A 27183-nucleotide genomic window follows, 5' to 3' on the forward strand; every position below is an offset into this window, starting at 1 on the left:
TGTCTCAGGCCTAAGCCAGAATCTAGCCCTCATTAGGGGTAGCTGGTGCCATGGGGAGTTCTGGCACTGAGGGCACTTCAGAAGTCACAGTGGGGTCTGTAATGCTAGAAACAGTTTAGGTAATAACTTCTAGCTTATTAATAAATGACTTGTTCACTCAGACCTTCGATTTGTTACTTGGCCGTTACTTATCTTGCCTGTTGCTCAGACTTTGTGTGCCTGCAAACACTGTTTGCAGGATGGGAGGGGAAGCTCAAGCTCAGTGGTGCTAACTATCCTTCACTGGTACTTTACCAGGTGAAGTCTGTCTGCATTTTCAGAGTTACACCAGAATTGAATGGTTACACTGTCCCCAAGCAGATAAATCCTCTCCTTCACTGTCCTAGTCCTGTGCAAAGGAGCGTTCTCAGGCCCACAGAAGTTTGTTGGTGTCAGTGTTATGATTAGTCTGGGGCTCAGTTTTTGCAAGGTCTCCCTCTTAGACTGCAGTAAGGTAATGAGCATGTATTCAGCTGTCTGTTACAATGTGAGCCATCCCCTGTTCTTCCATGAGTGAGTCCACATATGTATTCTGGCAGTATGTGTATGTGTTCTCCATCATATGAGACCAGAAAGTTTTCCCTCTTGGTATCTTTAGAGAAGATGGTCCTGCTCTTCTTGTTCAGGACACCGCATACATGGTAAGATGTGATTCCTGCCATTTCAGCTCCTCTGAAAAATGACTTTGCCTAAAGCATACATTTCTCAACATGTGTCACTAGTAAAGGTCACATTCTGTTAGTGAATCCGTATTTCAAAAGCACTGCTGTCTAGTCAAATCACTTGTAAAATGTCCTACAAAATCATTCAAACCTTGGAATGAGGTGCAAATGTAAGTGTAGGATCCAAATTTGTTTTTGTGCATTGTGAAGACTTCTTCCAGTCCTGCAGCTGATAGATCCACAGTCACGGAGATATCGGTGTGACAGTGTGAGCCCATCTTGACATGCCCCTGTCTGGGGGGATCATACAAATGGCTTCAGCCAAGAAGATCCCTTCACTGTGTTGCTGTCTCACAGGGTTGTGAGGTCATCAGGCATGTGGGATGTGCACCAGGAAAGTCAGCTCTAGCTTTGATGTACTCAGTAAAGGCAAAGAGTCAAGCTTGTTGTCCTCTTGTTTCTGACACCAGTTCAGGGTGGTGCTCTCCACTGGCACTAATGTTGCGTGGTGCAGCACTGTTTGCGTCCTGGTCTCTCATTAACTTCTCCAACATGTACCACCTGGGGTTGTTTTTCCTGCAGCACCACTTAATTAATTCCTGATGCTGTTGGGAATGTTGATTGGCACCATCAGTTGCCAGTGCTGGAGTCTGGGGTTCATTCCACACACAGCTCATTGCTTTGTTTCTTTGGCCATGAGAAACTGCGTGTGCTTAACAGCAGCAACCCCTATTTGCAGAGGTGCTGTGCCAAGTGTGTTTTCCCTTTTGCTTCTCTCTGATGTCTGTATCAGACAGGCAGAAATGTTGGCTCTTCCACTATAGAGCTGGTGTAAAGATACCTTTTTGAGAGGGGGATGGCTGTTGGAAGATTCCTTCTCTTATTCTGTCTAGCAGTGAGTCCATATTGGTCCGTGTAGAACCTTTTTGGCTTGAGATACTGATGCTATCTTGGAGATTCCCCTGAGGAACGGTCCATTCCAGAGCATCTGTCCAACTCCTGTAATGAAGGCCTGGGGTATTTCAAGGTTGTCTGCAGTGAAATGGCAGAATTTCTGCACATCCCTCCTAAGGAAGTAAACAAATCCATCTGCAGTCAAAATGAAATTCTGCCATATGTTAGCTTCTCTAGGGTCTCCTTTCCTATCAATGAGATTGTGTGGAACCAGCTTAGGTGTCTTACAGCTCTCTTATCTTAGGTCATCTAGTGGCTGCATTAATCACTGTTTCCAGGTATCTGAAGACAAGGATCATATATATGTGTCCATATTTCATTGGAAGAGAGCATGAATGTTTGTCCTAGGAACAGGGATGTTAACAGGCTGCAAGTTAAAAGCCTGTTGATGGGCTGAAGAGGATGAGGAAGCGAGCCTGCTCTCTGATTGTTCTTTAAACTGCTGAGACAGCTGCTTTGTAGATTCCTCCCCATCAGGTGCACAAAAGCATTTCACCCTATCCTGGTGGAGTTCAGAAGACTTTCTATGCAGCTCTTCAGCTGGCTTTTAATAAAACAGATGTGGTCTCCCCTCACGTCATTTCAGTTGCCTTCCTGGGGCTGTCCATCCTGGCTGGTCTTGAGAAAGATGCTGTGTTCTGAGGAGCTTCCTCTTTTGGTTTAACAAGGTCCAAAGTCCTTCACTTCTCTAGTGACTCAAAAGTCATACTTGTTCTCTGGAGATCTTCCCTGCTGCCATGAAGAGGAAGCCATCTTTCTGCTCCCTCATTGGCCTCCCTCATCTTTTAAATTGCCTGAACACCAACAATTCCAGTCCACGTGATCTTTTGAGCAGCCTCAGCTTCATCCATCCTTCCCCCTGAGAGCATCCTCAACTGCACCAGCAGTTTAGGCTCTTGATGTCAGAAGTGTTCTTATTTTGTCTCCATAGGTCCAGACCCTTTCAAAAATCTCTTAGGCTTTTTGAGCCCTTCACTGGGGAATTGACAGCTTCAGCTGTTCCCATACAGTGACTGTCGAAGCAGATAGTGGGCTGTTCCCAGAACTGCAATCAAATGGAGGGGAAGGAGCGGGTGAAACTCCCTGCCAGATCAGACTGCACTTTACCAGGATGGAGCAGTTGTGGTAATGCTGAGTATTTCAGTTCAAGACATCTGCTGTGCAGCTACTTGGACCTTCATCCATGAAATGCTGCACCAGCTCTGACATTTTGTTGGCTCGTGCAGTATTTTGTAGAAAAAGGACATCAAGACCCTCCTCAGGTAACTGGTGATGAGGGCAAGTGCTTAGCATTACCTGCTGTTAGAATGTACGTGTAGACTCGCTCGAAAGAGAGGTTACGTTCCAGTAACTGAAGTTCTCTGCAATGTATAGTCCACATGTACATTTGTCTCCCACCTGCCTTTCTCCTCTAAGTCCTTCCTGGTTCTGGTCTGCAGTGGACAGGAAGTGAAATGGCAGCAAGGACCCTTCACCTAAGCCATGCACTGGGTAGGAGGAGGGTAGCAGCAGCAGCAAACTATCTGCAGATACTGCATGGGGAAACTCCTCAGTTCCAAATGATGGGGTACAGGTATACTTCTGTACATATGAATTGCACACCAGGAAGTTACTGGTAAGGACCTTTCTCTTCCAGGTGATCCAAGGCAACATCGATACGTATGATGTGGTCTTGAAAGATCTTCGGCCTCCCATCATTGCTCGTTTTATCCGGGTAATTCCTGTGACAGAGCTGCCAATGACTGTCTGTATGAGGGTGGAGCTCTATGGCTGCATCTGGTATGGTAAGTAGTGATTTCCATGCCTGTGACTGGAAGGTAGCCTTTACACGACACTGACTGGGACTCCTCAGCATCCTCACACACGAGAAAGATTTCCAGGCCCACAGAACTGCTTCTGGTGGTCCACATCATAAATAACAGAATCACATGGGCAGAGATGGTGGAAGGCGGCTGCTGCTGTGTTTCTGAGGTGTATGGCCTTCTTTTTTTAGATGGTTTGGCATCCTATAGCATCCCTGAAGGAGGGACAATAGCGGCTCCTGGCTTCCCCATCGTTTATCTGAATGACTCGACCTATGATGGCTACCATGAGCGCAGGTGGGAGAAGTTGTCCTGTTCTCTCTCTGTCACTGTGCAAGTTATCTCTTCTTTCTTACTTATCCTGTCATTAGTATCCTGCATCCTAAATGCTTCCTTGGTGAGACCTCCCTAGCTCCAAGCTAGCCTCCTAGTTCTCGAAAGCGTTTGATATTTGAGTGGCTTGGTTGTTGCAGACCCTTTGACGTGTTGTTGGTTGTTGTTTTGAAGGAGGGCACAAGCTTGTGATTCATTCCATCCTAGCTGGTGAAGGTGATGAGGAAGCAAATTACTTGTCTGTTATTGGAAGTCTTTGGCACTTCCCTTCAAAGAGAAGGATCTGTCATTATACAGCCAAGTGCTGTCTCTGTTCATGGCTTCCCATCTGTACATGGTGTGATGAGATGGTTCTGATATGTCTGGTTGCCTTAAAGCCCTCATCATTCTAGCTTTCTACTGTGACCATATTCATTCACTGCTGATCAGGTATAGCCTTAGGCTGCTGTTGATGCTGCAGATCATAAGGTGCTGCTACTCTTTTGTTGCCCAAGATCGGAGTGGGAGAGCTGGCTGGGCATTTTGCTTGCACAATCTCAGTGTCCTTGGACCAGCTGAAGGTCCTTCCCCCCTTTGTTGCTTTTGCTTCTGGAGTCTGATATTTGAAATGCATTCTCCAGCAGACTGCATCTTAAACTGTTGCAGGAGGTCTCCAGGGTAGATTGGGCATCCAAGAAAGTATGCAACACCTGAACTGTAGGCCTGCACTTGATACCTGTGAGCTTCTGGACAGATGTGAGATATTCTTTTTGAAAACAAAGCCCTGAGGGACTTGAAACAATTTGGAAAACTGCATCAGTCCCTGTGAGAAGCTATAAGTCAGCAGAGGCACCACTGCCATTGTGGTATCAGAGGAAGGTGGCTGATTGCTCACTGTAAAGATTTCTTGGGTACGATGCTTTTCCAGTTTGGAGTAAAAAAGCCCAGAATCACTGGATTTTACAGCTCGTTACAAGGCATGCTAATATTTCAAATAGCTGAGGTAAATTAGGACATTTGTTGACGTTTTGAGGTCTGTGGTTTATCTTAGTGACTCCCTTGGAAGACAGAGTTCATTAAGAGTCTGAATCTGAAACGTTAGATGACTGGCTGAACTTTCAGAGATTTAGCATGACCACTTTTCTTTGCTATAAATACAGATTTGAATACCTTTAAATGGCTTGAAATGTTGGGCAAACTTAAGCACGGCCTCCTCTTGAGGCAGCAGATCCCTGCTTGTGCAGAAAGTTGACTGGTAAGTGACCTGGTGGCAGCCATTGAGCTAAGGTGCTTCTATTGTACACTCCTATTTCAGTTGTTATTAACTTCCTGAAAATTTTTGCTCATGCCTAAAATTCTTCGTGCTTAGAGGTGATTTTTTTTTTTTTTTTTAAGTTACTTCTGTCCTACTATGCTGGAGTCAAAAATAGGGGAGGGGAATACATTCTTCATACTTGAGAGATGTTGCAAGATATCAGGTAATTAGGTCTTGGTAGGGTAACATCTGATGCTTTCAATCTGTATTGATGTATTAAAGATTGAACATGGAAACCTGGCCTTTGAATAATGAGTTTCACCCAGAAGTCTTTCACTTGCAGAAAATATTTTAAAAGTAGATATTTAGAAATCCAAGGTCTGTTGTGAGATCAGAATTTCCTTTGAATCACAACTTACGATTTGGAGTGTCTTATAAAAAGTTACATGTGCAGAAGGATGTAGGTGTTGCACTTAGCTGTTGAGCCCTAACTTAGGAAGCAGGCTTTGCTGGAGAGTGCCGGGGAGCTCTAGATGCAGATGCAAAACCAAACATGCTGAGCAAGGAGTCTTCCAAACTAATTAAACTGTAGGTTGAGTGCCTGACTGGCCCGGAGGCAGGAATCTGTCTCTTCCAGCTGTGAATTCTGTTTGGAGTTCACAAGACATGCAGACTACTGCAAATCCCAATTATAGGAGGGCTTCCTTGAAATGGACTTGGGGACCTTCAATGCACGTACCAGCGATCCAGCCTTGGTTACAAAGACTGCCTAATTAAATGAAACAGGTCCAGGAAGTGAGCTCAGGCATTGGTACTGCTGAACTGTTAGCACTCTCCCTGCCACAGGACAAGGGGCAGAATATGCCAGGGAGCACTCCCAAAAGGCAGCTGAGTCAGGAACGTACCATGTTTAGCCTGTCCTACACTATACAGTCTTCCAGCGCTGTCCCAATGGACTTTGCACTCTCACATACAAAGTGGCAGAGTCCTGGGAGGAGAATCTGATCAGCCTTGTCAATGCTGCCGGTAATGCTCCGCTCGTGTGTGAGAAGCAGTGTCAGAAATGATCCCAGATAGAATTGGCTGTGTCTGCTTGTGAGTGGCTGGACTAGCTGACCATGGCCTCTCACTGCCTGTTTTCCACGCTTGTGCTTGCCTGCAAAACTTTCTCCAACTTGTCCTCCCAGGGTAGGACAGAGCAGTGTTCCTCCCATGCAGCTCCATGGTGAAATGTTTCCCTTAAAGCTCTCTGTTAGGAGAACCCAAAGTGTCTTCTCCAGAGCCTTCACTTTCATTCTCAAGGGACTCTACGTATTGCTAGATTTTGCTGTTGGTGTGTCACGTCAATGCAAAAACTTCTGCCTCTTGCAAAGCAGGGAAAGGTTTTCAGAGTTCAGCCCAAATAAAATAAAGGTGGTGATGCACAAAAACAGGGTATGAGTTCTTGTCCAGGATGGACTAAGAATAATTAAACTAATGTTTTCCTGGTACCAGTTGAAAGACTTAGGTGCTTTCACACTCCAGTGGGTCAAGGAGCCTGAGTCTTTTCCTGGCTGGTATTCTGTATAACTGTTAGCTCTTCCTTGCTAGGCATTTGTACGGAGGCCTGGGCCAGCTGACGGACGGCGTGCTGGGACTGGATGATTTCACGCAGAGCCACCAGTACCGTGTGTGGCCGGGCTATGACTACGTCGGCTGGAAAAACGAGAGCTTCAGCACGGGCGCTGTTGAAATGGAGTTTCAGTTTGACCGACCGAGGAACTTCACCTCCATGAAGGTGTCCACGTCCTCCCTCTCTTGTTGCCTGGGGTGGGCTTGGGTCTGGGTGCTTCCAAATCGCCCCTCATGAGCATGTGAGGGACTTAGCAGCAGAGCCCACCAGAGGCAGGATTTGAGCAGGAAATATCCCAGGTTTGCCCATGCAGAAAACTGCAGCAGGGGAGTGCTTGTCTCTCCAGAGCCCAGATGCTTTCCTTTCATTTAGCTTAAATGACTAAGGACTAAAAAGCAGACACGTGGGGTGGTGTTTGGGCAGGCCCTGTTGACAACCAAGATGGATTTAGGATGTAGGCTGCTTACTGTCTGCAGGCCTTGCCTGACCCTTGAGGTAACAAAATGTGATTGTGCTTCCATTTTTTTGACCAAAAACTTCTCTGGATGCCTAAATCTATGCTTGTACTGTGGGAAATTACTTAACTGTGCAGGAAAGGGATGGACAAAACGTTTAGAGTCTGTAGTAAACAGCAGAATTTTTTTAAAAGGATCAGTGGCTTTTCTTGTAAAGATTTCAAATGAAGGAGAACCCACCACATCCTTAAGTAAATTGTTTTGGTGGTTACTTACCCTGGTTTTATTCTGTCTATTTTTAGCTTGCAACCATTGGCTCTTTGCCTGCTTTTGCTGGCAAAAAATCTGAGTCCTGCCTTCTCAGAAATTTTCCTGTTTCTAGACTATGATTAAATCACTTTCTTGATCTTTGCTTCAGTAAACTAAGTTGGCTGAGCTTCTCAATTCCTTCATTGTGAGAGCCAGGATTACTTGTGCTGTTCTCTTCCAATCCTTTTTTTGCTTGCCAGTGCTCTTTTGGAGGTGTAGAGGGTGGAATTGGATGCAGGCTTTCCATCAAACTGCATAGAAGAATGGTACTGATTCTCTGCTTTTGTTTGTTCTTCGTTTATGAGTGCTGTGATCACATTTGGGTTTTTTTAGCCAAAGGATAGGAAACCAATGTTCATTTGACTTTTAGCAAGATTCCAAAATCTTATCCAAAAGTATTGGTTTCCAGGATAAAAGTCCAATCCAGAAAGTGTGATTTACATTTTGTTGCCGAATTCATTACCTTGAAGTGAGTCAGTCAGAGGACCCAGCTCATGGCACAGTTCAGATTAGTTGAGAAACCTGCATTTCTGTTTTTTGTTGCTTCACTTTTTTCCTTATTCCTAGTGATTTTACTGTCTCTTCAGATCACTGAAAAAGATAGTGAATAGCCTTGGACTAGGAACACGTTCCTGCTAGGAAAAAAAAATTTGCTGAAGAATGATGCCTTAATTTTTAAGATTGGCAAGCTTTAATCAAATTACATAATTCATGGGTTCATATTATGTTAGGTGGAGTCGCATGTTATAAATGCCGTATTAAAATGTCATGTAAATGTAGCCATCCTGATCAACCAAATAAGCTCGTAGAAATAGCAACTTTGTTTAGTATTTCATGATAAGGCTGCTTTGATTATTCTTCATTTTTATGATATCCTTCATTCATCCTATTAAACTATCCTTCATTTTTAATTCAGTGTATGCTGTTTCACCTTTGCATTTATTTTGTGTAAGCTAGCTAGTTGGTAATCACTTATTTCATGATACATATCTTACTGAATATTAGTACCTATTAGCTTTATTCCAGTTCTTTGAACTTCCCCAGTACACAAGGGAATGTTAAAAATGTTATCAAATTTTGCAACTACACTGCAAATTACTTAGGCTTGCATATTGTAGAGTTGGACTTAGTAAGTGGTGTTTGACATTGCACTCATAGTTGGAATAGAAAGTGTTCTTGTATCACTCCAAGATGTGAACATATCCAACTTCTGTCCAAATCTGGCACAAACTGTATTGCAGGCGTCAGGCTTTCCTGCCTTGTTACAGATGACTATACCTCCCTATTGAATACTGTTGTCTAGGCTTCATCTGTTCCTGATTATACTCAAATACCCTCTTTTTGTCTTTTTCCTGTTCATCAGGCCTGTTGTCCTCATTACTGCTTCACTCCTATTCACTGCAAGACGTCACGGAGGTGAAGCAATTAAGATTCAAAGCCGCACTTAGTGCGGAAACTGTTGTTGTCGCAGTTGTTAATACTGCGCAGTCATTAGGAAATAATTCCTGGAGTATCGAGGGAGGGTCAGACCACCGTGGCTATGAAAATGGAGGGGCAGGCTGGAAGGAACAGTGTGGACTTTGAGGGCCACCTTGTTCCTTTTATAGTTCCTGGCACTGGTGCTGTGGTCCAGATCTGCAGTGTTTCATAGCAGAATCTAAACTGTCATGTTTGAAAAATAAAACCAGAACAAACAAAAAAAACCTACCACCCAACAACCAAACCCAAGGACAATATTTGCATTAAAGAAAGAGCCAGGGTAATAGGAGTAATAGCATAAGGGATCCTTACGAGCCTCATCGCTTTGTGAAGCCCCCTTCGCTGGAGGTCTGGTAGGGTGCTGTGTGTTGGTGTCGAGGGGCCCGCGGTGCTGCAGCCCGGGGCGGTGGAGCCGTAGGTCCCCTGCCTCTGTCACTTCTGTCGGAGCCTCTTGGCTTGAGTGCAGCTCAAGAGCAGGAAGGGGAAAGCTGCTACCAGCTCTTGGGAGGGTAAAACAAACCTCCCAAATATGGAGGTGTGAAGTCAGCTTGGAAGCAGGCTGCAAACTGCTTAGTCTGAAAGCAGACTGGAGCCATAACTTGGAGATACACGAGGACGCCTCTATGTTGGTGAGACATTAGCTTGGCAGCGTAGCCACGTGGGTTTAAATTGCAGCATCGTTAGCTAAGCCGGTGGTGCCATTGCGGCAGGGACACCCTGATGAGGTACTGAGCGACCAGGAGAGGCTGAGGGGTGCAGGCTTACGTGATGGCGTAAAGAAAACACAGATCCTTGGTTGTCTTTTGGGGGCAGCCACAGCATGGCTAGTGCTACGTGTCAGTGGAATAGCTTCTCTGGCTCGCGTATACTGCTTGGTAATTTTTTGGAGAAAATAGCTTACATCGCAGATGCTGTGTACTTTGTAAAAGAGGCTGTAGAGCCCAGATATGGTTTCCTTCCCCTTCTTAGGATATATGTTCAAGAAGAATTGTTCTGTGAGGCTTTAGATTAACATAGGGTGGTGTGTTTGGGGATGCTTTTTTTTATTGTTGCATTTCATTGGGTCTCTTGGAGAGCCTGCCAAGACTTGACCATTAATTTAGTTTTTGCATGTAAAGTTAACAGCTGCTTCAGAATCAGTTTTTACGTGGACATTCCCACTGCAGACTAAGGATGGATGGGGCTGTACTGGAATAAGTCACTCATGCTGATTTAAGAGTATTCATACAGACAGTTGTTAGAAATAGAAGAGCTTCATGAACAGAAAATCACCAAGCCTTGATTTTTGGTTTCATTAAATCTGTGGTTGGTCTGTTCCTTCTTGCTAGGTGCATTGTAACAACATGTTTTCCAAGGGAGTGAAGATCTTCCAGAAGGTGGAGTGTCTGTTCAAACCACGCCTGATTGCGGACTGGGAGTCCGAACCTGTTGGAGTGGCAACTGTCTTAGATGACAAAAACCCCAGTGCGAGGTTTGTGACTGTCCCCCTCAATCAGCGCGTGGGTAAAGCCATACTTTGCCGCTTCTACTTCGCCGACTCCTGGATGATGATGAGTGAGATTTCCTTCCAGTCTGGTGAGTGTTTCTCCAGCTCAGAAGATCTAGGGGAGCATGGAGAGCAGAAGTGGTGGTGTAGAGGTGCTGGTTGTGTGAGATTAACAGTGCAGGGCAGCATGGGGCTACCGAAGGGGAGTAAGAGGTGGTACTGAGTGCTCTGCGAGGGGTAGGAGTGTAATAGGGAAACGCGGGGTAGCTGGGAGGCTGCAGGACGGTGCGGGGACGGAGGAGGCAGCCTGGAGTGCAGGCCAGGGCCGTGGCTTAAGGGGATGATGTAGCCCAGCAGCCATAAGGCATTTCTTTTTTGAGACAGTTGCTGCTTATCGGATTGATGTATGTCTTGTTTTTTTAATGAATAATTAAATTACATCTATAGATAGCTATAAAGCTAGCAAATTGCAAGTTTATTAAAAAGCAAGAGGCAGATTTTCTTTTTCCTCAAGTCCTAGCTATAAGGTGGAAGTCAGTGCTGTGAGGTGCTTGGGAAGGCTCTGGAAGTCTCAGTCTTGGAGAAAACTATTGCCGAGAGCAAAATGTGATGATCTGGGTATAGCTTCCCACTCAGGAGATCCCTAAGCAGCTATAATGAGAGGACAGTACTGGAGTTTGCAGCTTGTTTCTATCTTGTCGGTAGCAGCCCGTCCTGGCTACCCTCCCCGTCAGACGTGCGACTGGGCAGGCTGTTGGTCTGGCCTGGAATGACCGTTCTCATGATCATGCCAAAAATGAAGCAAAGTTCTTGTTCTGGTTTCTCTTACCTCTGGCCGAGCTCTGGGAAGAGTCCTACGTGCAGTGTGGCTTGCTGGGGTTGGGAAAGGACAGGGCCCTCCACTGAGGGGCTGTGGAGCCTCTGCTTCTCTGCACAGGAGCTCTGGGAGGTGCTGGCTGAGCAGATAAGTGCACTCACACTCCGTGATCTGCTACGTGGGTCTCAGCCCAGCTCTGGCTGGGAGGGCTGGGGGCTCGGCTGGGACTGCACTGACCACTGGCGAAACAGGAGCAGAGACTGACTGTTGAACTGATGCTTTCCCTTCCCTGCCACAGACATGGAGAGTGTAAATCCTATTTTGGTGACAGTAGCCCCAAGCACAACAGAACTCCTGGAAGCAGAATACAACGTCACCGAGGGGACCTGGGGTAAGGATATCTGCCACTTAGCTGTGCCACGGGCTCAAGTGCCAGGTGATTTCACCTTAACACCCTGGTTAATATGGTCAGTCCTTGTCTTTCTGGAGATCTGGGTATGGTCTGGTTATCACCCTTGTACACAGGGCTGCCTTTTAGTCCTCTGAGCCTCAGCTGTTTCTTCCTGCCTCAGCTGGCCTAGGCTACCTAAGAGCAAGTGGGCTCAATGCATATGTGTAGCCACTGAAACTCTGAAAACTTTCTGCTAGGGGATGTTGTCTGCTTAATACAAATCTGGCCAAGAGATCTTTTCCAATGCTGAGAATGGTGTTTAGTTGCAGAAGTCCTCTGCGCAGTTCTTAGCTCTGAAGCTCCAAAATAAGAATTTGACTAAAGCAAAGTGTGGACACAACCAATGCTAATACTTGGGAAGCTGCCTAAGATCTTTTCTGTACCAGACTGTAGAAAGGAACATGGTCTCATGGAAGTTGGCCAGAGCATAAAACAATCTGTGCTTTGACTCCAGATTCTTCTTAATTCCTCTGATTGCAGAAACCACATCTTCTGTAACCAGCACCTGGATAGGAGAGAAAGCAGATGACTCTAATACCTCCATCCTTGTGGGCTGCCTTGTGGCTATCATTCTTCTGCTCCTGATGATTATAATCATTATTCTTTGGAAGCAGTATGTTCAAAAAAGGTTGGAAAAGGTAATACAATGGGGCTATTTGGCAGTTCAGTAAAAGTATTAACCCTAATGAGCTCTGAATTATGTGGAAAGCACAGGGCTTCACGTGCTTTGTCTGGTAGCTAAAACACTGTTTCTAGAGCAGGGGAGGATGCAGGCCCTACCCAAGATGTTACTGGAAATGGTTGCAGCTGACATGTCACTCAACCTAGCATCAACTCAGCAGTTTTTGCTCTTTTCCCAAGGCTCCGCGCCGAATCCTGGAGGAGGATGCCACAGTTCGTCTCTCCTTCTACAGCTACACCATTGCCAACAACCAGACCCAGATCCACCAGTCAAATCCCACCTATGAACGTGCTTTCCCACTGGACTTGGAATATCACCAGCCAGCTACACTGCTCCACAAGCTTCCTGAGCTCTCACAAAGTGCAGAGGATTCAGGTAATATAATCATCAGTCTCCAGAAATTGTGCTTATTCTTTCTATTATCTTCATCAGCTTTTAAAATGTGCCTTTCTTACCCCACTGTCTGAGTAGTCTTCTCTCACTACTACGCAACGCTAACTCACGGACCTGGGACAAATATTCTGGAGCCCTGACAGTTTTTAGCACATAGCTTTGGCAGATTGTGTATCAGCCTCAATAAACAGCCTTTTATTGTTCTCTTTTGAAGACTGTGTTTGTGTTAGCCAGGTCATCTTTTAGCAGCTGCTTTCAGCAATCACAGCAGCAAGTCATCGTTTGTCTCATCTGCCCCTTGGCAGAGGTGTTGCTGCCTGCAGCACTCCAGGACTGTCCAGACTGGCTCACGGAGGAGAGGAAGGCCTTTAGCACCTCTTCTTGCAGGAAGGGTTCTTTGAAATTCCCTCAGAAAAAGCAGAGGCAAAGTTGGCAGAGAATTGTTTGTGGTGCACTGGCTCCCAGACCCCTGGGAAGCTTTTGGAAGTGTTCCCTTCTGTATGCATCCAATGGGCTTTTGTACTCAGCGATGGCACTGCTGGATTAGTGAATGGAAGGGCAGTACCACATTCCTCAAGCACAGATGGGTTGCTAAGTTATTCTATGCAGGGAGGTTGATTTGGATTGAGTCAGACAAGTTTAAAGCAAAATGAATGTTCTGTGTAATACTGACCATACGGGGAATTAATTATAGAGAGTTATTCCATAGTATTTATGTGAGTAAGCTGTAAGACGTAGGGTGAAATAACAGAGTACACAGAAAATGAAGACTTCAAACAGCTCATGTTGCAGAGGGAGATCTACAGCAAACTTGCCATTTCAAACAACATTCCCTGCCTCAGGTAAGAGGGACAGCTCATCTTTAGGGTGAATCAGAAACAGGAAATCACTTTCAACTCAGACCTCTGTGTCTGGGCAAGAGTTCTAGCTTGTGTTAACTGGGTAGAGCAGGTAGCTGGTTAACGTGGGGTCTGCAGGTGTGTGGCTTGTTTAGGTTTAAGCCTCAGTTGAAAGAAAGCACAGTCCTAATCTAGATGTCCAGTGCTGCTGATACAAGGTAACAGATGTGCAGTTAAGCTGAGATTCCCAGACGGTTGCAAGATCAAGAAGAGCAGAAGCCAGGCCATACCGCTTTTGAGGAAGCGAGAGCGTTCAACTCCAGCTGTCTCTGGTTTCCCCTCAGTGTGCAGTGGGGACTATGCTGAGCCTGACCTGACCAAGTCTACTCCTCACCAAGGCTTCCAGAACAACGTTCCTCACTATGCTGAAACAGATATTGTCCACCTGCAAGGTGTGACAGGCAACAATATGTATGCGGTGCCAGCCCTCACTGTGGATTCACTCACCAAGAAGGACATCTCAGTAGGTGAATTCCCACGGCAACAGCTACGACTCAAGGAGAAGCTGGGAGAAGGACAGTTTGGAGAGGTACGGCCATTCTTTTCCACACCTCTCTTCAATAGAACGAAGATACCTGGCGCAGCAAATCTTCTGAGCTGCTTGTCGGGCACTGCTTCACACTTGGGGGCTGAGGGACCTACATGTCAGTATTTTAATGCTTGCCTTTGCGTTTGGGGAAAGCCAATGTCCTTTAAGGTTAGGCTTCAGAGAGACCCATTCTGCACCCATGAACTTGTTGCTTGGTGCTACAGAGAAGTCATTCCAACAGATGAGGTATTTGTGAATTTTGTTAGCTGTTTGCTCTCTGTATCCCTATTTACAACAATACAGAAGGGCCTGGGTTGCGAATTCAGACTGTTCCATGCTCTTCCATGGAAGTCTTGGACCTCTGGTGGCTTTCACACTCAGATACCCACTTTTAGGCATGTGAGTTTGAAAGCTCTAGTAGTGACTCTGGCCAAGGCAGATTCAGCCTAGCTCTAAAAATAGGTTGCACGTTAAGAGGTGGAGGGTCTGACTGGGCTCTGTGTGGGGGCCCAGGCCAAGACAGATGTTTCCCAAGCAGTGCCCTTGCATGTTTTCTGGCATAGCTGCTTGCTCAGTCCCCAGTTTGTCAGAAGCCCCAGGCAGTGTGGTATGTACAGCTCAGTCATCTGCTGAGCTCTCATTTTACTCCCTGAACTTCTTTTGAGCTGTGAATGTTTTGTTTGTCCTTTTCTTCTCTCCCTACTTCTTCACTGCACTGTCCCTAGTTCCCTACTGAGGCAGAACTTCCTCTTGCTTGCGCCTACTCTTCCAGTATCTGTGTCTCTACCCTCCCCAGCTTTCACTCACTCCCAGCCTTAAATTCTACCTTTCTGTCATCTTTTAGCAAAGCACCAGCCCTTTACTGTTCCCTCGTTCTTCCCCATGGTGTGCCCATCTTTATGTTCCTCCCTACTGACTGCGCACTATCCCCCCCCCTCCATCCCCCCTCACTTCTTTTTGGGTCTCTGAGTATTAAAAAGCTGGTGACATTCTTTACCGTCACCCCTGGGTGTCAGTGTAGCCCCTTGCGCTGCGGCCTGGATCCAGCCCCTATCCTGGGTTGCACTCCAGAAGTAAAACTGACAGTTTGGGGTTTTTTTTTTTTTCACTGTTTTGCTTCTGGTTTCCCCTTCCCACTCATTTCTTTCCTTCTAATAACTGTCAAGAGTTCCTCCTCCTCCCCCTTCATGTTGTCAAACAGCAGTGGCCAGGCTCTCCAGCCGCATTTTCCTTGGAGTTTGATTCATAGCCTGTTTCTCTCCTTGCGTCACAAGCTCTTTCTTTTCTCATCTTTGCAAATGTGCCACGTTGCCTGCTGCCTTCTCTCTTTCTTGCCTTTGTAGTCTTTACCAGACTGGGTCGTCATCAAATGCTCTGCTCCACCGATGTGGCTTGGTGTGCAGTCTTGCTTCTAGCAACATTCATGCTCTCCTCACCTCCACTCAGAGCCCCCTTCACTTTCAAGTGGGCCTCTGCTGCTCCTAACCACCCGCTTCCTGGACACATTACTTCCATTTACACTTTGTGCCCTTAATACCGTGGCTCTGTTTCCTGTCCCAAGTTCGTACAGCCAGTCTCTGCTTGATCTTGCTGGATTTTGTGAATGACAGAAGAACAGGTCTTGTGACCATACTTTCACCACGGCAGATTTCATTCTTCATGTAACTGCAGCAGCCTCTTCATACTTTTGTTCTGCAGCTTTGTCCCATTTTCTATACCGTCTCCTCTTTCTCCTCGCCATGCTTGTCACATACGCTCTCGATTGTTGCTTCATATAAAATTCATTAAGCTCCCATTATGTTCTCCTGCTGCATGTCTTCCTGGGACTGACACATCCAGTCTGCTCCCCTCCTTCTTTCCCTTTTTCTATCCCACACACTCAGGTCTGTCTGCTTTCCCTTATTCTAGTATCTCTTGTCTTTGTTCTCCTCTTGAATATGCATTTTTCTTAAGGAAAGCTTTTTTCTCAATTTTTCTTTATAAAACCTTAGCAGTAATTTCAAGTCTTCATTCATTCATTTATTTATTTTAAGAAACTTGGGATTCTGTGTTCTCCTTGGAGAACTCCTTTGGATACATTCACAATTGAGGTGTTCATGTCACAAGCATTTCTCCTGTTTGGAGTTTGAGGACTTCAGAGTTTTGGCTGTGACTTCTGGGCATTCCTCAGTTAAGTTGGAGCAGTGACTCAAGCCAGACTGCAGATGTGTGACAACCTGGGGCATGCTCAGCGTACGTGTATGGCTGGTCTGGCATGTTGTACATGCCAAACCTGCTGCAGCTGTGCCGTTTGTCTGCACGTGTAGAGTAAAATGGAAAACTTCAGGTGTAGTGGCCTTCCTGAACATGTTCAGTGCTTGTTTGACAAGTTGGACCCCCAGTTGTGTACTGTACCAGGGATCTGTGTGCATGCAGTAAATTCAGTGCGTTAAGGGCCCATCAGGATGCAGTCTATGTCCTTTCCTATGTCGTGGACTAGGTAGTATAAGCGTGTTTGTGGGTTTTTTTGTTTGTTTTTGTTTTTTTTCCCTAGGATCTAGGGCCATCCTATAGGCTGTTTGGCATCAGAATAAAGAATTATCTTCATTAGATCATTCACTTAGTCATTTTGCCAGCTGTGACCAAACATGGCTCAGTGTGGCATTGTTTTCCTCGGGTTTTCTCCCCATGTGTGCTTTCATAGTTGCCACTGCTTTCTGCCCTGCAGGTGCACCTATGTGAAGCCGATGGCCTGCTGGAGTTTCTGGGAGTCTCTTCCACAGAATTCACCCGCCAACCGGTTCTAGTAGCAGTGAAAATGCTAAGATCAGATGTCAACAAAACAGCCAGGTAAGCGCATCTGCAGTAGCAGCCATCTGAGAATGAAGGCCAGCATTTTCCATGCAACAGTTTAACATAGGTTGACCCTAGTGGCTTCTGTAAGAGACAGGCCCCTGTGCGTGTTTTGCATGTTCGTGTAAAGAGCAGGACACGAGCAGGGAGTTGAGAATAGGAATAGACGTAATGTCTATTTGTGAAATGCTGCCTTTGTCCCCTTTGCTGGGGAAAGGGTGGATATTGCCCACAAGCACAGAACTATCTTTCAAACTTATGATGCACAGTTGTGTTACTGTCTCTGATCAGGGATTTCTATCTTCCTTACATGCTGCTTCTGGTTTCCATAGACAAAGGAATAGCCTAGGATTCAAACCTGTGTTTTCTATTTTGTAAGAAATGATTTCCTGAAGGAGATCAAGATCATGTCACGGCTGAAGAACCCAAATATCATCCGACTCCTGGGCGTGTGTGTGCGTGATGACCCACTGTGCATGATAACAGAGTACATGGAAAACGGAGACCTCAACCAGTTCCTGTCACAGAGGGAGATCTACAGCAAATTTGCTGTTTCAAACAACATTCCCTGTGTCAGGTAAGAGCAGCCCATGTTTAGGACTGATCAGGAATACTGAGCTACCACAGCTTCATCTACTGTGCCTTCCAGTGAGTCACCACCTCCCAGCCTGGCCAGCACTACAGCATGTATTGTGGGCAACAGTCCCACTTTGTGTGGGAGGTTGTTTTAAAGGCCTCCAGAGGTCCATGTTCCTGTGAAGCATCCCTGACTGTGGGCTTTTCTGGTCACAGTGAGCACCTTAGATGTTTTGTTACCATCTTAACCATCTCTTTACATTAGTGAGCTTGTATCAGATATTTGATTAATATGGCAAACCAGTTGCATTGGGGTGAAAGTCAAGAATTTCTGCTAGGCTTTTAAAATGTTTCCTTGGTTCCAGGTGTCTTTTATTTTTTTTATTTTTACAAGAGAAAATAAAAAAGGGGGAGGAGAGTTGAATGTAGAGCCATGCTAAGGAAAGATTTCATCAGTCAGCTGAAGGAGAACATTTCTCTGGCAAAGAAAACGGTTTTCTGTCAGCACTGGCACTAATTTTTTATGCAGAAAGATTAAATCTAACTTAAAAGCATCTCCACCGTTGCAGGAAGTCCTTTCCTCCTAAAGGAGCATTGTGTGTAGGATGAAGACATTTATTCTGCTCAGTAGAGACGTGCTCTGAGAATTTGCTGCATTGCTTAGCCCTTGGCATGTACCCTACAAAAGTTAAAGATTTATTTATAGTTAAGCAGCAGGGCAGAACAAGTTCTGTTGATGGACTGGACAGGAGATGGCTGTATCTTACCACGTCTAGAGGACATAGATGTTTCTGCTGGTAGCTGGCAGTGGGCAGCAGCCTTGTCGGGGAATGTTACTCTGGCATCCTGCAGTCATGATACACTGGGTACTATGGGATGAGAGAGGATTTGCATCTGTGTAGAAACCTATTCCTGCTCTCTCTAGTCTCGTCTCTTCCACACGTCCACAACAACTTTCACCTTTAGGCTTAGGGCATTTACCTGGCCAAAGCCTTGAAGTATCTGTTCTTCTTCCTTCTGCTCCTGACTTGTCATATGATTTTTAGCCCTCTCACTCATTCTTTTTTTTTTTTTTTTTTTTTTTTTTTTTTTTTTTTTCAATCTCCATTCCTTTATGATTTGATCCAACTTCTGATTTTCCTGTCTCTCTATCTGACCCTTCACCCTATCCTTTAGTGTTTCCTTTTATCCCATCTTCCAACCAGATATAGTTTCATATTAAAGAAATCTTGTATGACTAGCTCAGAGGTTTGTCTGTACAGGAGGTGTTCATTGAAAGTGAAATGAATCCCCCAGCCAAAGATTGCACCTTGTCTCTACCAGCTCCTGTGGGTGTCCAATTCACATGGCAAAGTCCCACCATCCCACCCATCACTGAAGCCTATTACTTCATGCACCAAATATACGACCTGTCTGAAGGAGAGGGCTGGTCACCGTGTTTCTTAAGCCCTTATGGCTCTTAGGTTTGAAGTGTATCTCTTACTGTCTCTGTGGCTGTCTAGCAAATCATGAAGATAAGTGGATGGTCTGCTGAGAAGTATTGCCTGTCCCGCCCCCCTTCATGCAGGGCAGTAGGCAGCAGGCACTGCAGATTTTGCTGAGCAGAGGGGCAGGGAGCCAAAAGATAGTTGCTGACAGGACCTTGCCAGGATGCAGATGGGATGATGAGGCTGCTTGAGGAGCCTGTGCCAACGCCAAGCGGGGAGACAACTGCAGCTAAACAGGGGCACAGGAGAAGGTAGGACCTGGAAGCTCTGCCCAGTCCCACGCAGAAAACTGATGACCGAGTTAACAAAGCACAAGCAGGTGGCAAAGTTGCTTCTCTGGGGGAGATGACAGGTCTGCCCAGATCAGGAGCAACATTCAGCTGACTGTGGGCCTGGCCAAAAGTCACCTGGCTGTGTTGTGGTGTCACCGTGCTGAAAGGCTGGGAGGGCAGCAGGACCTGGGTCTTCCTGATGGTGCTCTTGGGGAAGAGGCGCTGCCCCTGAATCTCTGTAGCAGTAACTTAGCTGTAGTTTAGAACAGAGAGATTGGATATATTATCATTAGATAATTAGATTAATATAATTTAGATAACATGATATGCATTGCTTTTTTCATTGCCACTGGTATGCAAAGAGGAAGAGAGTAAGGCCTCCCCCACTGAGCTTTATCAGAGAATTATTAACTGTGAACAGTTTATTCATATTAGATTTATTGTGGTAAATGCTTGTTTATGTGAAGTGTTTGAGTGTGCAAAATGGGAATTAAGCAGAGCATCACGAAAAAATGGCATGTGAAGAATCCTGAAAGTCAGATGGTCCGTAGTCAGCCAGTGTATCATGCAGCTTTATTAATATTACCTTCCTTTTTCTAATAAAAGGAATTACAAATAAAATTATAATAGATGAAAAATACATCTGTTTAAATACTTAATAATAAACATATAAAACAAGAAAGGTAAGCTCTCTTTAATGTTACATGGCATACTTACAGTGATATTTACAGTTACAGTGTTTGTGAAATACCAAATTCAGTAATTTCTAAGACATGAGAGTCTGATCTCATAGTCATGAGACTGTACAATTTAATTTTTCCTGGCTCTCTGAAAAGTTTGTGCTATGATGCATAAACTCCTTGCATATCTGCTCCTTGTATATGGAACCAATGAATTATTGCTTATGAATTATTAAACCTCTTTCAGGGACAGTCTGTCTGTCCTTCCTTGGTCAGCTCAGGGACCTGGCCTAGCCTGACAGGTAGGGCTTTTAATACCCTGTAACTGGACAACTTAGTTTCACTGTTAATGACAAAAAACTAAGTGACAGGATAACATTGTGTCCTTGTGGTACATCAAATGCAAAGCCCCAGCAGTACGTAATGTCAAAGAAGAGTTGAGTGCAAGGAACACATCTGATTTTTCTCTCTGTTTTGTTTTGTTTTAATGCAGCTACTCTAACCTGCTGTACATGGCCACCCAGATTGCCTCGGGAATGAAGTATTTAGCATCTCTGAATTTTGTGCACAGAGATCTGGCTACTCGCAACTGCCTGGTGGGGAACAACTACACCATCAAGATTGCAGACTTTGGCATGAGCAGGAACCTTTACAGTGGGGATTACTACCGTATCCAGGGGAGAGCTGTACTGCCAATACGTTGGATGGCCTGGGAAAGCATCCTTCTGGTAAGGACTGTACGGAAACAATTCTCTGCCCGCTTTGCTGGTTTTCGCTGTGCCCCTGAATCAGAAACATGTCTGCGTACCAGCCCTTACAGCGTCCCAACATATGGTGTTGATGGCCCCTGGTGAGATGTCCTTGTGCCAGGCGTGTCGCGTCTCCCGGGAAAGGAGGGTGCCCTTGCAAATACAATGCGGCACAGACCCTCCGCAGCCTAATTTCTGTTCTGTTCCTGGCATACATGATTCCTGCTAGAATGTAAACAAGTTGCCTTTCTGTGCCTGTTTCCCAGCTGTGAAGCTTAGAAGGGCAGGGATAGAACATGATGAGTTTCTAGTGCCAAATCTGGTTTTGAGATTGGAATTTTGCTTCATGTTTAAGGGTCCTGCTGTCTCCCCTTAGGAGATGGTTTAACAGCCAAACAAATTTAGTCCAAAGGCAGTTCCTTAATATCCAGCTTGATAGTTCCTTTTTGAACTAATCTGTGTGATCTTCTACCTATATTTTTACAAGTACATAGTAAAATTGTAATTATACCTCATTATAAAAGCTGATATATTGCCTAAGCTTTTCTAAATTCACCTCAGTGTCCTAGTTACAGCTTCATCTAAACTATGAATCACTTCCATGTTCCTTGTGTTAACATCTTCCAAATATTTGCAGACTGCTAGGGTTGCCAGATAAGCCTGAGCAGTCTGGGGCTTGGGTGTTTTCTGACCAAACAGGCCCTCCAGCCCCCTGATTTATTTTGTCTCCTGTTTTGTGGGTAATCTTTATCTTCTCATTATTTCTCTGGATATGCATTGCTCCAAACACAGCAGGTTTGGGCACTTTTTATCTAAGGCAGAGAACAGACAGTGAGCAGACTGTGACCAACTTTTGCATGTGCAGAGACCAAAATTTTCGCCCGTCCTCCCTTCCTCCCCTAAAGTATACAATCCAGAGTCTGCTTTTCCCCCCTAGGACTTTGCTTCATGTTCAAAACCGTTTCTATGCTGCCCTGCTGTGTTACAGGGTAAGGTAGACTGCAGCTATCCCCTTCCCCATCTTCTGCTACTGCTGCAAACAAATATGTACTCTTCCCTCTGAAGAGGCACTGTAGCCTCTGGCTTTTCCCTGAGACTTGCTCCGTGTTTCAAGGTCTCTGCCCTGGTGAAAGTTGTACCCTCTTAGAGCTGTTTGGATCCCTCTGTGCATTGCTGAGAGCAGGTCACCTGCTCTACTGTCTCTATGGAGAGCCTTTTCCCGGGTACAAATGCTGTGTCCTCACGTTTGGCTGCTGAGAGCTTAGATGGAAATGGCTTTCCTAAATGCGTACTGTGAGCAAAGCAGGCTTACAACAACATTTCTGTTCACAGGGCAAGTTCACCACAGCCAGTGACGTCTGGGCATTCGGGGTCACCCTCTGGGAGATGTTCATCCTGTGTAAGGAGCAGCCTTACAGCCTCCTCTCAGATGAGCAGGTCATTGAGAACACAGGCGAGTTCTTCCGGAGCCAGGGCAGGCAGGTAAGAGAGCACAAATGTGACTTCTTCACTTGTCCCCATCACATCCGAGTGGATCTCCCAAGGGCTTTCCTGGTGCCTTTTTCTGGTGGCCTGACATCCTCTGCAGAGGATGCATCTATTCCTCACCTTTTCAAGTATGTCCCAACTCTCCCATGCTCCATCCAGGCTCATTGCACTGGCTTTCTTCTCTTGGAGTCCCACTGAAAGAACCTCTTGGCCCTGTCCAGTGCTTCTTCCTTATTATAAGCCACTTCCATTTCAAGTTGCCTTTGCGCTGTTCTCCTTAGCTTCCCTGGGCTCTCCCATACAATCCTTTTGCTCCTTTCCCTTGTCAGATCTCTCTCCTGTTAGCATTTCCTCTGAAAATGAGGAAGCACTTAATGAGTTGGGGGAGGAGGAACTGTTAGTGCCTGTGAGTTGGATATTCCCTCTGCTATCTCCACACATGCCAAGATGCCTCTGACCATCTCTAGTTGCTGAGGGGCTTTTCTGTGTCATGACCTATTCTCTCTTTCTAATTCCCGGGCAGGACTGTGCAGTCTACTACTGCTACCTTCATTCCCTTGAATCAGTGAGGATCTTTGATATCAGTGATGGTGCTAGATCACAGACAGACCAGCGCCTTGGTACTGAGGATCACTCCACCCAAAAAAGTGGAGTGCCGGTTATTTGCCGATCTTCCAAAACTCACTTTTAGTACCAAACAAATTAAAGGAATTAAAATAAAGGAAGGTTTTATTCACTATCTCCTAGCTACGAATGATTTAGTGAAGAAGGTAGTGCAGATGAGTGTATTGAGAGAAAAATTAAAAAAAGCTATTTCTGCCAACCTGTGCCTTAGATAAGCTCTAAAAGGTTTTTTTTCCTGTCTCTGCTAACAAGCTATCACGATGCTTAGAAAGCCTCATGGGTTGTCTACGGTGAGTGAAAGTATTTGGATTTTATTGTGGTAAATTTGGTTTTGGTTTGTGTGTTGCTGTCACTTGGAAGAAAAATTCTCTAAAATGTCTGTTTCTTGTGGGACAAAGGACTGTTTTATGACCAGCTCTGTCATTGAACACGTTGGCAAAGTATGTGCTGTGCCATTTGAGATATGTCAAAGTTTCATCCAGACTTCACTTCCAGATTCATGCTTAATGGATTTTGAACATTGCATGACTGCTGTGTCTCTTGTAAAACCTAAAATGAAACTGTCCTTTGGTTTTAATTGAGTAAAGGTTCACTTCTTTTAACAAAATCACCGAAATGGTTGTATTTTTCTTTCTTCCAGATCTATCTCTCCCAGACTCCTCTGTGTCCTAACCCTGTGTTTGACCTGATGCTGAAATGTTGGAGCAGGGATATAAAAGATCGTCCCACTTTTGACATGATTCACCACTTCCTGCTAGAACAGATGGAATCAAATATTTGACTCAAGAAAAGGAGACAAACTGTGGAGAACTGAGTGACTTTGGTATCTCTTTGCCTGTACCTCATGGGAAGATGGTCAGGCCACCTTGCTCTCCTCCCTTGACTGTAGTCTATTTAAATTGAGACGTCCATGGCAGCTGCTCGTTCTATTGGCCATGGTCTGACACACAGGACCAGAGGATCTCATTTGGTTGAAAAATCATCTCCTCTTCTGAATCATTTCCTGGGAATACTGTGAGAGGGATTTTATTAGGTGCCCATACACCTTTGGGCAAAATGAATGAGTAAAACTTTGCAAGGGACTTGGAGCTCTCTCCTGAATGGAATAGAAAGCTACCGGTTGGTTTAGGAGTTATGATTCAAGAAAAGATTTGTAGAAACAGTCTTCTAAAACTATTCCATTAAATCAAATGGAAGTCTTGTGCACATTAGCAAGTGTTTCAGTATGCTCTTGCTACAGACAATAGGTATAGTGAGAAACTAGAAATGACTAGAACTAGGAAATGGTTTAACAGACTTGAGAACTGACGGAGCTGGATTTAGCAACCCTTTGGAAGTAATTTTACAAGGGTCTATGGAGGATGCAGATAGAGTCCAAGATCATGTTCTTTTTTTCCTGTGGTTGTTAAGCACTGCTTTGGTTATATATGTGCATTTTCCCCACACTGGATTTTTTTCTTAAAAAAAAGAAAAAAAAATGAATGTTAAAGGTCACCGGAAGGTCACTACAGTAGATCTTCTTTTGACCTACAAATAAAGACTAGGGTAGGGAGTTTGTATTGAAAAGTAGCTGATACTGTACTACTGTCACTATGTAGATTTATTAGCCTAATGAACTTGTAGCCACAACGGACTGATGTGCAATTAATCCTGTATAAGTACCCATTAATATGAGACCTCTAAGTCAATGCTGTTACATGTGCAGAGGGACTTGCCTTTGGTGAAACCGAATGGCTGAGAGCAGACCCCGCTATGTCACTTGTCATAGCTTGTGGGAGCAGAAAAGGAACAGGGTACGTGTTGCCCCCCCAGCCCACGTGCATGTACACACATGCACGTACACACACAACGCGTGCACACACATACACACACACTCCTGGCATCGGCGGTTCCCCTTCAGGTCTGCAGGACTCTCAGTGGGGCAGGTTGAGCTCTGTCAGCCAGGCAGATGCACTTCGGCCCAGGCTCTTCTATGGCTGTGATCAGATCTGGCAGCAGGAGGTGGGACTGATACAGCCCCTTAGCTCTGATCAGGGTGGGTTTGCATGTTATTTCGGATGCTTCCTGCTCAAAGGAGACAATTTATTCATTGACCGAGGATTGTTTTTTGTTTCAGTTACGTCACAAACAGCTCATTCTGCAGAGGTTTTACAGGGCTCTGAAACCCATTTGGCGTGAGTTAGAGAATTCAGCTTGTTTCTACAATAAATCCATTGTGGATTTGTCAGGTGCCTGGGGAATACTCTGCTATACCGTCCCTAATTGTATAACAAGATACTTTAGGACCAAACCAAATATTTCATAAGCTGGGAGAAGATGAAAGTTCAGCACTTGGCTTTTTAAACAGCATTCAGTGTAATGTATATATTGGGTAAAGCTTGTAAAGATAATTTTTATCTTAGCCACAGGCATAGTGTGAATGGTTGTCTGTGTTAAGAGCTCTGTACGGGGACGCTGCCGAGAGAAGGAATGTCAAAACAGCTATAATTATGACTGTTACCTTCAAAGAAAAAACCTGTTTCTGAATTGGCAGGCACCAGGATTGTGTATTATGTCCATTTCTGCTGTCCAAGCAGAACAAATTCTGTGATGAAGTTGCCTAGTTGCAGCTCACTTGCATATGACTGTATCCGGGTTGTCGTGTTAGAGATCTGGTGCGGGATTCATCTAACTGCACAAAGGTGTCTCCATCTGAGCTGGTCTTCTGAGCTCCCTTTACTTGATAAAGAGTCAGAGTACAAGTCATCTCATCCCCATGGGAGGGCTGCACTGTGTCAGGTGAATCTCACCCTGAAAGTAGGTATTTTTCTCCTGTGACTCGTAGGGGCCCCGGGTGACTCGCTGTAGCAGATGTGTGCTGTAACATCTGAAAATAAGTGAGAAGAGTCGAAGCCAGCTGCGGTTCCTGCTGCAGCCTGTGGCTGCATATGTGATGTGACATGCTGGTGACCGGCTAACCACACGTTGGGTTTATTCTGGAGTCTTTCCATCATGTCTCATAAAAGGTACCTGAGTAATATGCAGCCATGTGAGTGATCTCCTGTACCTCTGAGTTCAGAGATACCCGTGTGCTGTAACTTCACCTGGATGGGCTTTGTACTTGTGTTGTCAGGATGTACTGTTCCTCCATTGAAATGTTGACATACAAAGTTTCTCTTATCAATAAATCCTAATGATAACCTAGACAAAAGTGAATTTCTACTTTTTTTTACCTAGGTGTCTGCAGTGAGTGCAGGTATTTTGGATTGACTGTTCAGTAGCTCTTTAGTAAATCTGTAACCTCCAAGTTTGCAGGAGCAGCCGTTGGCCATTTAAAGGAGCAAACTTGAAGGGAGTTTCTGGAAAAAACTGAGAAGATGGGCCTGGGCCACCCTCCTGAGCTGAGGAGGGCTGATGGGGACCTGGGACAGCCTGCAGTCGTTGTTCCAGTGCCATGAGTCCTCACTTGAAATATGGTGCTGCGTTTCAGTAAGCAATCTTTTTCTTGTTAATGTTAAACTCGCAGGAAGATCTAGGTTGGGGGAACCTCCCTAGGTCTCTAATCCAATTGTCTGCTAAAAGCAGAGCTAACTTCAAAGCTACATCATGTTGCTTAGGGCCTTGTCCAGCTGAGTTTTGAAGATCCCCAAGGATGGGGATGCAGCCACCTCTTGTCCCTCTCCTGGGGCTTCACCACTCTCTTGGAGAATAACTTTATGTCCACTGGGCCTTTCCTCAGTTGCAGCTTGAGCCCTGTTGCCTCTTGGTCTCTCTTTGTGCACATCTAGTGTTGTCATGCTCTTCATGGTCCCCATCTCCACTGCAGACCTAGGGTTGCTGGTAGAGGTCTGCCACAAGTTGGAGCTCAGATTTCTTTCTTTTTTTTTTTTTTTTCTTTTCTTTTTCTTTTCTTTTTTTTTAAAAAAAGGGCCAGAAACCCCAGATCTCCCAGAGTTTAGGCACAAAGAGCAAGAGTCAAGTCAGCATTTTATCTTCTCTTCTGATACAATTTAGGCAGAGTGTAGGTGTCTAAACAAGTGAGAAGAATCCCTAAATACCCCCTGCTTTCCAATGGGTATCTCTGAAGCCTTAAAACAGTCCTGCCAACCCAGTGGCATAATCCTGCTGGCCACATGGCACAGCTTCTCCGAGGCCATTTGGGGAGTTTGCAGTGTCCTGCACCTCCAGCCCTCGCAGAGGCCTGGGTCACTGCTGGTGTCAGTCAGCAGAAATGGCGCTGGTGCAACACGCTTGGCGCTTGTGCAAGAACGTGCCAACCAGAAGGTGGGAGACCTGCGTCCCGGGCTGCCTTTGGCAGAAGGGGGCTGAAACCCAGAGTGCGCAAGGCCCCTTGACTGCA

General features: G+C 45.4%; 1 protein-coding gene across 3 annotated transcripts in view; it reads left to right on the plus strand.

Moving 5' to 3' along the window:
• The window catches only part of LOC112991341 (discoidin domain-containing receptor 2-like), a 59718-nt gene extending 33684 nt beyond the window's left edge, over nucleotides 1-26034 (plus strand). For all 3 annotated transcript variants that reach the window (XM_064523622.1, XM_064523623.1, XM_026113773.2), the window contains exons 5-17: nucleotides 3292-3439; nucleotides 3649-3754; nucleotides 6615-6801; nucleotides 10208-10454; nucleotides 11481-11573; nucleotides 12114-12271; nucleotides 12495-12690; nucleotides 13892-14136; nucleotides 16844-16965; nucleotides 17348-17545; nucleotides 20477-20711; nucleotides 22065-22214; nucleotides 23485-26034. In XM_064523622.1, the coding sequence (XP_064379692.1) occupies nucleotides 3292-3439; nucleotides 3649-3754; nucleotides 6615-6801; nucleotides 10208-10454; nucleotides 11481-11573; nucleotides 12114-12271; nucleotides 12495-12690; nucleotides 13892-14136; nucleotides 16844-16965; nucleotides 17348-17545; nucleotides 20477-20711; nucleotides 22065-22214; nucleotides 23485-23625 (2226 nt within the window). In that variant the 3' untranslated portion in view covers nucleotides 23626-26034. The remainder of the gene's footprint in view (nucleotides 1-3291; nucleotides 3440-3648; nucleotides 3755-6614; nucleotides 6802-10207; nucleotides 10455-11480; nucleotides 11574-12113; nucleotides 12272-12494; nucleotides 12691-13891; nucleotides 14137-16843; nucleotides 16966-17347; nucleotides 17546-20476; nucleotides 20712-22064; nucleotides 22215-23484) is intronic.
• Nucleotides 26035-27183: the final 1149 nt, after the last annotated feature.

The sequence above is a fragment of the Dromaius novaehollandiae genome, chromosome 20, assembly GCF_036370855.1.
Source record: "Dromaius novaehollandiae isolate bDroNov1 chromosome 20, bDroNov1.hap1, whole genome shotgun sequence".
Classification (NCBI taxonomy): domain Eukaryota; kingdom Metazoa; phylum Chordata; class Aves; order Casuariiformes; family Dromaiidae; genus Dromaius; species Dromaius novaehollandiae.